This window comes from Sminthopsis crassicaudata, chromosome 3 (genome assembly GCF_048593235.1).
Source record: "Sminthopsis crassicaudata isolate SCR6 chromosome 3, ASM4859323v1, whole genome shotgun sequence".
NCBI classification, from domain to species: domain Eukaryota; kingdom Metazoa; phylum Chordata; class Mammalia; order Dasyuromorphia; family Dasyuridae; genus Sminthopsis; species Sminthopsis crassicaudata.
In genome coordinates, this window is record NC_133619.1 from 615,113,299 (window position 1) to 615,124,539 (window position 11,241).

General features: G+C 40.5%; 2 protein-coding genes across 2 annotated transcripts in view; one reads left to right on the top strand and one right to left on the bottom strand.

Annotated features, from left to right (window-relative positions):
- LOC141564084 (protein-arginine deiminase type-1-like) overlaps positions 1-11,241 on the bottom strand; it is a 386,771-nt gene that overhangs the window by 225,521 nt on the left and 150,009 nt on the right. The gene's annotated exons all lie outside the window — the stretch shown is intronic.
- PADI2 (peptidyl arginine deiminase 2) overlaps positions 1-11,241 on the top strand; it is a 63,306-nt gene that overhangs the window by 46,390 nt on the left and 5,675 nt on the right. Inside the window, exons 11-15 of the mRNA XM_074306101.1 lie at positions 3,125-3,276; positions 5,813-5,957; positions 7,158-7,251; positions 7,787-7,872; positions 9,170-9,298. Of these exons, the coding sequence (XP_074162202.1) occupies positions 3,125-3,276; positions 5,813-5,957; positions 7,158-7,251; positions 7,787-7,872; positions 9,170-9,298 (606 nt within the window). The remainder of the gene's footprint in view (positions 1-3,124; positions 3,277-5,812; positions 5,958-7,157; positions 7,252-7,786; positions 7,873-9,169; positions 9,299-11,241) is intronic.

An 11,241-nucleotide genomic window follows, 5' to 3' on the forward strand; every position in this document is an offset into this window, starting at 1 on the left:
AAACTTGATGATGTTCAAAGTCCTTCCCAGTTCTAAAACCTAACAGGATCACTCACTCTCCTTCCCTTTATGTAATCAATTGGCCAAGCAGAAAAATGCCCTCTGCACGCGGCATCAGGAGAGCTGGATTCTGATTCCAGGCTACCACTAACTGTATGATTATAGGAAGTTATCTGACTTCCCTGGGCCTCAATTGTGGCCTCCGTAAAATGGGGATTTAATGTTCTCTAGGATCTCTTCCAGATCTAACATTCTATGATCTCTAGAGATTTGACAATTTGGGGCCAGAAAACTACAAGATCAAGGAAGGACCTGCAGGAAATGGGACATCAGGAGTGGTGGGAACAGGGCTCACCTCCCTCTAATCTTATGTCCAAGGCCCTAAATTTGAATCCTGCCTCATGCCAGTTGGGGACATTTCATTTCTCTCAGCCTCAGTTTCCTCATTTGTATTTGGATCTAGGAATGCATCTAATCCCTTCCCTTTACAAGTAAAAGCTAGGTGGATTAAAATGACTTGCCTAGAGTTATATCCCTGGTAAGTATCTGAAGTAGGATTTGAATCCAGGCATTCCTGACCCTCAGCCCGGACTCTCCACTCCCTCACAAAGTGATATAATAGCACCAAGAGCCCAGTAGAGATGGAGGCTGGGACTAACACTTCACAATTCCCCTCCTCTATCTCCGTTTGTTTCTAGTGTCCTTAACATGGTCCAAGGCCAAGAGCTCGGAGCTGTCATCATTCCCAGGAGCTCGGGCCAGGTCGACTTTGTCAGCTTTATGCTTCACGCCCGGTCCCGTCATTGTAAAGCTCCACAGCTGCCCCAGACGTCCGGGCCCCACCTTGCCCACTTGGCCAGTGATGATTGTCAAGGCGAGAACGTGCTAAGCTCTTGTTATTTGTCTGCACCTCCGGGAGTGACTAGTCATGGAGAATTGCAACATGACAGTCATAGGACAAATTCCTCCCACCCCCTTCCCTGCCTTTTGTCACTCGGGGCCCACAATAGCAGAGGGAACTGGAACTTGGCCCCAGGCCCAATGATGGCATTGCTTACATGAGAGATCCCAAGTATAATCGACACCTCCTGGGTAGAGTTTCAATAGAAGCAACCTTAGAGATCAGAGAATTGGAGCTTTAGAAGCCTTCTAGTCCGACCCCCTTCATTTTACAGATGATCAGACCAAGTCCCTAATGTAGTGATTTGCCCAAGATCATATAGCAAAGGGAGAGAGCTAGGATCCAAAACCATGTGGTTTGACTCCAGGTCACTCAAAACATTCAAAATTAAGGCCCAGAAAAGTTAATAGACTCACGGAATTGAGAACTGAAGTGGACTCTAGAGATCATTTAACAAAACAAACCCATTTTACAGATAGAAATTAAGGCCCACAGAGTTTAAACTGCTTGCCCAAGATCACACAAGTAGTAGGTAGCAGAACTTGGATTCAGGCCCTGGTCTTAACAGATTACGTGCTCAGGTTGAGTCATCAGAATGATTTGGTAGCCAAGAAAGAAAATGCAATCTTAAATTTCATTAAAAGAAACAGAGCATCCAGAAGACAGGAATGAATGGTCTGAAAATTCTCTGCCAGGGTCAGATCACACTAGAATGACTGTGTTCAGTTGTGGACATCACATTTTAGGATTTTAATAAACTGGGGAGTATTCAGCAAAATTCAATCAGGAGGGTCAAGGTCCTTGGGATCATACCCTAAGAGGATCAGTTGAAGGAATTAGGAATGTTTACTCTGAAAAGAGAAGAGGGATTTTCAATTGACATTTGAGTGTCTTGTTCATTACTTTCAGTCACATCTGACTCTTTGTGAGGACCACATACATGATGCACTTCTAGACCCAAGAGTCCATCTCTACCCATAAATTCTTCTTCTTTCAATAAAAAATCAGATTCTAGGACTCTGGAACTTGGGGTTATTAGAGATACAACTGTGCTATGGAAAATACTAACCAGAAATTTTATATATATATATATATACATATATATATATATATATATCATTATCATTATACATATATATATATGATACAAAATCCCGAACAAAGGCTCACCATCCTATAAGCTCATGAAGATGCTCAAGGAACTCCCTTGATCAAGGACTTCCTCCTCCTCATTATTATTTGTAAGGCTCAGATAGAAAAGACGGCTTAGACTTTTTCGTCCTGACCCCAAAGATCAGAACTAGAAGCAATGGGTAGTTTCAAAGAATCTGCCTTAGGCTCTAAGTAATCAATTAATCCAACCATAAGCATTTCTTAAGTGACTGCTAGACACTATGCTAAGCACTAGGGATACAAGGACAAAAATGAAAATTTGCTTAACGCAGAAGTATCCGAAAATGGAAGGGGCCATCTTGGGAGGTAATGGAGTATTCCTCACTGCAAGGAGGAATAGGAGAATAGATTTTAAATTAGAAAGGACCTCAGAGGCCAGTTCCCCAACTTTAGAGAGGCAGACAGGCTAAATGTCTTATCTAATAAGTGTCTGAGGCTGGATCAAATTCAGATTTTCCTGTCTCCAAGTCCACCCACTACCCAAAGAGCCTCATGAGCTGTGTTGTAAAGGGGGTTCCTAGCTGAGGTGACTTCTGACGTCCCTTCCTCATCTGAGATCCCGTATATCTTTTTTCCTGACTCTAGGGTGTTCTCCACCATGCTATACTGCTTCATGATTGTTTAACTTTAGAATATAGGATGAGGTCTGACAGTCTTGTGTCCTAAACCAAGTCCTCTGGTAGTGTCTGGGGAAGTCCTTCTCAGGACCCCTTCTCAGAAGGATGCTTTTAAATCCCATCAAATAAAATAGAGGATAACAAAGGAAATCCAAACTATTGATATAGTTATCAACATTTTTTAAAACATTCACAGAGAACCCCTGTCATAGATTCACACTTAATGTCACACTCCATCCCATGTCTGCCCCAACCCCCACATCCTTCCTGCTCAAGGCCTGGGATCCAGCTGGACAGGGATGATGAGCAGATCTTGTCAAATCCATCCATCACGTAACTGAGTGTTGCACAGAACTGAGCAAACGCGTGGGCAGGGGAATAGTGGATGTGCTTAGTGGAGGAGGAAGGCTAATGAAGTGTGCTGTCTGCGCAGGGCCCAGACTTTGGCTATGTCACCCGGGAGCCACTCTTTGAGGAAGTCACCAGCCTGGATTCCTTTGGGAACCTGGAGGTCAGCCCCCCTGTGACGGTGAACGGCAAGGAGTACCCCCTGGGCAGGATCCTCATCGGCAGCAGCTTCCCTCTGTAAGACAGCCCTTAAGCCGGCAAAGCTCCCAGCGGGGCCAGCTTTACACGTAGGCCAAGTAGGTTGTTGCTACACGGAGTGATCACTGGGGAACTTCCTCTGATCCACTCCTAAACTATCCACTGATGATGCATGAAATTTCCACCTTCTTTCCTCTGGGTAAGCTTTGTCTTCTCTGCCTGGGGTCTGCACTTCCAACAGTTCAACAAGCATTTATTGAGTGCTTACTGTGGGTCAGGCACTGAGGATGCAACGAAGAGGCAAAAACAGCCCGTTCTCTTGGAGCTTATATTCTAAATGCACATTTCCTAGCTTAGGTGCTCTTAGTATGCCATTAATATATGATTATATAATATACCACATTATAATACAACATTATCTCATATAATATATACTTATATACATATATAATAATATATCACTGTCCTGTATATACTGATAAGTATACATAACAGGAGCAGCCAAGTGGCGCAGTGGATGGAGCACCAGCCCTGAAGTCAGGAGGACCCGAGTTCAAATCTGGCCTCAGAACTTAACACTTCCTGCTGTGTGACCCTGGGCACGTCACTTAACCCCAGCCTCAGGGAAAAAAAAAAGTATATATATATATATATATATATATGTATGTATGTATATATATATATATATATATACTTATCAAATATAACATTATATATGTGTGTATATATAATATATACTTATAAATATCCCATATATATACTTATGTAACATGCTATATAATAATATATCAATGTCCCATATAGTTTGTACTTATATAATATGCTATATAATAATAAATCATTAGCCCATATAATATTTACTTATCTAATGTGCTATATAATAATATATCATTATCCCATATAGTATATGCTTATATAAAATACCACATCGTAATATAGCATTATCCCATATAATATATACTTATATGCTATATAATAAAATATTATCCCACATGTTTATATATTATATCACAATATATCATTATCCCATATAATATATACTTATATAATCTGCCATATAATAATATATTATTATCCCATATAATATATGGGAAGACTTGCCTGTGAGGTATTATCCCCATTTTACAGTTGTGGAAACTGAGGCAAATAGAGACACCTGGCCAGGTTCACACAGTTAGTAATTGTCTGAGTTTAAATTCCTGGTGTAATCTGTCCTTTGACATCTAGGGGCCTCTAATTCTCTTATTTTTAAGATAATTATTCAATCTCTAAAAGCCTCATTCCTCTCAATACAAAGAAAGGCCTTTAATCTTTGAACTAAAATCAGACAAAATTTAAGGAAAAAGACAACATGTCCAAATTGTTCCTGGAGGTAGTAAAATCACGGGGAAAAAACACCGTGCTGGGAACTCCCTAACAGTGTCCCCAAAGGACAATGGAACAAAAAGCAATTAGTCTACAAGTATTTAGTGCCTGGGTCTGGACTTGCGTTCATATTCTGCTTCAAACATTTGCTACCTGTGGGGTCTTAAGCAAGTCATTTTCAGTGCTATCTGCCTCAATTATCTGAGTTGTAAAATGGGAATATAATAATGTTGACTTTCCAGAACTGTTGTGAGGATCAAAAAGGAGACAAAGTGTTTTGCAAGATTAAGTGCTGTGTAAATACCGATTCTCTTTATTAAGCAACTTTTCCATGCTCACACAGCTGATAAGTAAAAGAGACAAGGTATGAAGTCAGTTCTTCCTGGCTGCAAATCCAGACTTCTCTCCTCTACATCAGTAATATCAAACTCAAGGCTTGCTATGAAAATTGGACATTAAAATCTACTAAGAAAATGTTTAACATCATAATTAAAAATACAACACAGTATAGTTAATGGTGATTTGTGGTTTTCTAAATCGATATGCAGCTGCAAGCCTGTGGACATGGGCCAAGGGCCAGAGCAAACTGTAATTCTGATTTTGACCCTTACTAGCTGTGTAACAACATAGTAACTTACTAGTTTATGTGATTTTGAGCAAGTCACTGTGTCTCCTATGAGCCCCAGCTTCCCCATCTGTAAAATGGGAGAGAATATACACACATGACTTACCTCACAGGATTACTGGGAATAAAATGTTTTATGAACTTTAAAAGCACTCCAGTGCATCCCAATTATTATTAATTACTGTTTAAATTATTGAAGATTAAAACTGGACTAAGATTTTTAGAAGGGAGCTAGATGACATAATGGTGAGCCTGGAATCAAAAAGATCTGAATTCAAATCCATCCTCAGATATTTCCTAGCTGTGTGATCCTGAGCAAGTCACTTCTCCCTGTTTGCCTCAGTTTCCTCTTCTGTAAAATGATCAAGAAAAGGAAGTGGCAAACCACTCCAGTATCTTTGCCAAGAAAACCCCGAATGGGGTCACAAAAAGTCATACCAGACTAAATAAGATTTTGGGGACACCCTGTAAATAAATCTGAGCTGTTATCACATGAGAATTTTCCAGACTTGATGAAGGGGACGAGGCAAGGAGGGAAGCCCTTCTGATGCCCTTTTCCTCCATCTTTAACCCTCCCATCCCCAGGTCTGGTGGGAGACGGATGACAAAGGTCGTGAGAGATTTCCTGCAAGCACAATTAGTACAGGCACCTGTGGAGCTCTATTCTGATTGGCTGATCGTTGGCCACGTGGATGAATTTATGACCTTTGTGCCCATCCCTAACAAAAAGGTAAGCACAGAACCCAGGGACTGATCTGCTGGTCTTTGCCATCACAGGATAGTGTCCCCAGGGAGGAAAGGGGAGGGGAGGAAGGAGGAAGCAGGCTGGGAGCTATGTGTGTCTGGTAGAATCTTGGTGAAACCTGGATGTCTCCATGAACAAGATCACATCACCCTTGAAAAAGCAGCCCCATGAGAGGCAGGGCAGAGCAATAGTTAGAGCACCGCCCCTTACCTCCACTTCTGCCAGTGTGACCTTAAGCAATCTCCTATTCTGATCCCGGTTTCCTAATATATGAAAAAGAGGAGGGAAGTGACTATTCCAAGGCCCATTCTAGCCCTAGATTTTGAATTTATACTCAAAAGAACCTGGACTTTTATCCCAGTAGTAACATATACTAAATATAAGGCTAAAGGGTAAGCCACTTAATCCTTTTGAGACTCAATTTTGTCACCTGCAAAATGGGTATAATAGCATACTGCATTTCTCATCAGAGTCCTACAAAGAAAGCTATTACTAGTCAGCACATCTTAGAACTAAGGCTGAAAGAAACCTTGGTGTCCAGGATGGCCCCACCTCTTCATTTTTATAAGTGAGGTAACTGAGGCCCAGGAGGTGGGTCCAAGCTCACATAGGCAGGAGGCCTCAAGGGCAAGGGTCGAATTTGATCCCAGGTCATCTGCTTCCAGAGCCAGAGTTCTTATCACTGTATCAAGAGATATTTGCTTAGAGCCTTGAGTCAGGCTCAAGAAGAATGGGTGACCAAGACCTAAGGCTCTAACAATTCTACCTGGCCTTCTGGGAATTGGTACAGCTGTTTGAGGGAGGATCTTCTACCCTGCCTCTATGCTCTGATCCCAAACCCAGACCTGAATTGTTCTTATAGGAGAAAAGGACAATAAAAACAACCTCTGGAACAACTACATCTCACTTTGTTGGAAGACAACAGAGATAATGTCTAATGTCAAATGTCAAATAATTTGGCAGTTTCCCCTGGAAAGCCAATTCTCCTCTCTCTCTCTGTCTCACTTTTTTCCTCTCTCTGAAAAGGGAAAAATTATCCCTGCTGGCTTCCTACCACCTAGAGATATGATGAGGAATGAGAAGGGTCTATTAGGGGAAGGTATCATATCAGGATGTTCCTTGTGACCCTCATCCTTTGTCTCCTCCCCGCTGCTCCATGGCCCTCCCGGGTGGCCTCTCCTTTAGGAATTCCGGCTGCTCATGGCCAGTACCTCCGCCTGCTACAAGCTCTTCCGGGAAAAGCAAAAACAAGGGCATGGAGAAGCCATCTTGTTCAAAGGTAAGTGACCCAGAGCCCTGGAGCTTGTGCCAGGGAATGAGATGTTAGGTGGGAGGAAAAGATAAACCACACAATGGAGTGCCATGGAGATATAAACAAGGGGTGTTTTAGTTGGATGGTCCATGAAGCTGGGGAGGATGGAAGCTCTGATTCTGCCATTAAAAGATGTGGATTAAATGCATGGCATTCTGCTAGGCCCACAGGGAAGATTTCTACAATAGAAATAATCATTGCTGACATTTTTAATTCTTTATGGTTTAAAATATGCTTTATTGTCATTATTTCCTTTGATTCCCATAAAGTCCTACAGGATTATCTTGTGAGATTACCCAGGATTATTACAACCTGTTCAATTACGCTTTCTCAGTATCTCTTTCCTGGATCATCATCCGAGTTCCACCCAAAAGAATCTCACAAGGCTCTATCCAGCCTGGCGTGTTCACTTAGCCCGTAGGATCACAGGGAACGACTGAGATTTCCAAGACTCTGCCTGGAGTCTCAGACTATAATCTTCCTGTCCTTTCCCCTTCTGCAGGCTTGGGGGGCATGAGCAACAAACGCATTACCATCAATAAGATCCTGTCCAATGAGAATCTGGTGCAGCAGAACCTGTATGCCCAGGTAAGGGCCGAACCTAGAGCCTGGGGCAGCAGAACGGCAACAACCTGCTGGATCCCTCTCGGAGCCAGCCCCAGATCCCATTGCTTTATCCATTAGGAATGGCATGGGGAATAGGTTAATTTCAATCATATGCCATTTTTAAAAGATTTGCACATAGAAAGACAATGAAGATAGAATAAAAAGAGGAGCCCAAATGGTGAGAAGATGGGGTAAGGTAAAAGTCCGAGATTCAGTGTAGGTAGGGAATGAACACAAATGTATAATAATATCAGCAGCAGTTCCCAATAGATAAGTGATCAAAGGATAGGAACTGTTTTCCAAAGGAGGGACATGGGGACGGAGAAGTCCCTGTGGGCATAGGGAGCATAAATGCTCAGGATTTTGCCTATTGGGAATGTGAGAATGAAGTATAATATGGGCATTCCTTGGTCCATGGAGGGCTAAGAACACACTGGAAGCAGGCAGGGCTATTCTTGTGAATAGCATCATGTATCACAATAGAGACAAAGTGGACTGTGTTAGAGGCTACATCCTGATGGGGGAAACAGTCAAGAGTGTACCAAACTTAGTCAGGGTATACCAAAAATCTTAGTACAGTTTTAAACTATTAAATCTCATGTTCACTTGCCTATCTTTGCATGGATGGTACAGAATTTTTCAAGTTAACTTTGTTAGGACTATGTGAAGATTCTCATTTTTTTAATTCAATTTTATTTTGGTTCTCATTTCTTTTTAGAATGTATTGATTCATTTTGATGTTACACAGTAGGAATTTCCCAATATACACAATCATTCAAAACAATCACAACAATATATTCCCTGACAAAACAGTTAGTATATCGATTATTAATGGGGGGAGAGGGGCAGACACAGTCGCAAACATAGATACACAGAGAGATACACACACACAGAGATTTAGGGCTGCTGTTTCTTAGTTTGGTCTTTTCTCTTCTTTCTCATTCTCCCCCTGAGAGTGATGGAAAATCAGAAAGAAGAGAGTCATTAAAGACTATACTGGGATCTCAGTGATCCTTAAACTATTATTTTGGGACTCCTATTAGAGGCTGGATCATTTAAAGATAATAATCATAAAATCCTAGATCCAGAACCAAAAATGGGCCAACTAGTCCAATTTTTATAGTCTTCATTTTATAAAGTAGGAAACTTAATCCCAAAGAATGGTCATGATTAGCCCAAGATGTCAACTTTGGGGTTCTAGAAACTCTTCCAGTATTCCAACTCTGTCAAAGTATATTTTTACACCTGCTGTCTCTCCCCTCCCTCAATTTCTCCTCAGCGTTGCCTGGATTGGAACCGGGACATCCTGAAAAAGGAACTAGGGTTGACAGAGAAAGATATCATTGATCTCCCAGCTCTGTTCAAGTTAAATGAGGATGGCCAAGCCATGGCTTATTTCCCCAACATGGTAAGCAGTTCAGTCCCCTTCCTCATCACCCCCTCCAAGCCACTAGAAATGTGAAGACATTGATCGGAATTCATAGATTCTACAGCCAGATAGGGCTGACAAGGCCATCTAGCCCAAACCTCCTCATTTTACAGATGAAGAAACTGAGGTGGAGAGGAGTTAGGTGACTAGCCAAGGTCACACCTTTATTAAGCAGTGGAGCTGAAATTCAAACCCAGATCTTCTCATTCTCAGAAGTCAATACAATGGATCAGATATGGTTCCAGAAGGGATATATTCTTCCACCCCTACCTAGATTGCATATTGACTGTTTGGATGATTCAAATCTCTAGTTAGCTTGGCTTGCTAATTATTCACTGTATTATAACAACTTATTAATTAATAACATTATTTATTATTATTATAACAGCTATCATTTATATAACATTTTAATATTTGCAAAATAATGTGCATTAATAAAAATAAAATAAAAATACCCATTGCTATAACAATATTATTATAGCATCATTAATACTAATATTATTAATATCCATTTTACAAATGAGGAGACTGAGACTGAGAGGTTAACCAACTTGCTCAAGGCCATTCAACTAGTAAATATCTAAAGCAGGATTGGAACTCATGTTCCATAACTCCAGATCTAAAGTTATCCACTGTACTCCTTAGTGGCCTCTTATCTTCTATAGCCTTTACCTTACTCCCAGAGATAATATCAATTGCATTCCTTGCTCTGAGCATCTAGAATAATAATAACTCTCCCTTTTAAAGAATTTTAAGGTTTACACTTTCTCACATCCCTGTTAGGGAAAAAAGTGCCCAAATACTGATCCCATTTTACAGACGAAGACACTGAGGTTGAAGGCAAAATTTAATATATTTTTTAATTTAAAGCAACATGTAAATAGGAGTTTATTAAGTTCCTATTCTGTGCCAGGCATTGTGCTAAAAGCTAGAGGTACAAAGAAAGGCAAGAAAATATTTTGAAGGAGCTTTTAGATTAATGAAATATAAAAAAAAAAAAAAGATACAGATAAGTTGCATCTATTGTGTCTATATATAGGTGTTTATATATATATATATATATATGTATATATATAGTATGTATGTGTATATGTACATATATAGAAAGATACTATATATAATGACACTATATGTTGTGTATATTATTCCATATACATATGTATCTAATTATATATGCACATAATTGGAGATAATCAAAAGAGACAGCACTAGCATTAAGGTGGTTCAGGAAAAGTTTCCGGTAAAAAGTGCAATTGTATCTTCAGCTTGAAGCCAAGGAAACTGGGGGACAGAGATGAGGAGGGAGAACATCCTAGGCTGAGGGACAGCCAGAGAAAATGCCCAGAGACAGAAAACAGAGTGTTATATGTGAGGAACAGCCAGGTGACTAGGGAGCGGAGGGAGGAAAATGTAAGCCCTCAGGTGCCGGGGAAGGTGGGAGTTGGAGGGAGAAGTTGTGAAGGGCTTTAAAAGCCAAAGAATTTCATATTTGATAATGGAGAGATGATGGGTAGCCACTGGAGTTTATTGAATTGAGGAGTTGTAAGCTACATTGAGCTGCCTTTGAGCTAAAATATACCCATAACATTGAAATGTCCCTTTATTACTCTTTCCATCCCAGATTTCTCTGACCCTATACATGTATGTGAGATTCCAGTACTTACAATATAGTACTTGACTAGGAAATGCTAGCTTTGCTAAGTAGCCTCTTCTCTTACCTTTTAAATTGTGGCTTTCTAGTAATTTTTGACGTGGATGACATGATCAGAACAACGATTTAGAAATCAATAACAATTCACGTTCATGTACTATTTTAGAAAGAAGTCTTTCTTCCTTTAGAAAGGAAGTTTCTTCGCAATCCCATAAATTAGGTGGTATATTATTCTCAGATTCCAGATCAGCATTCTTGCTGAGATGCTGAA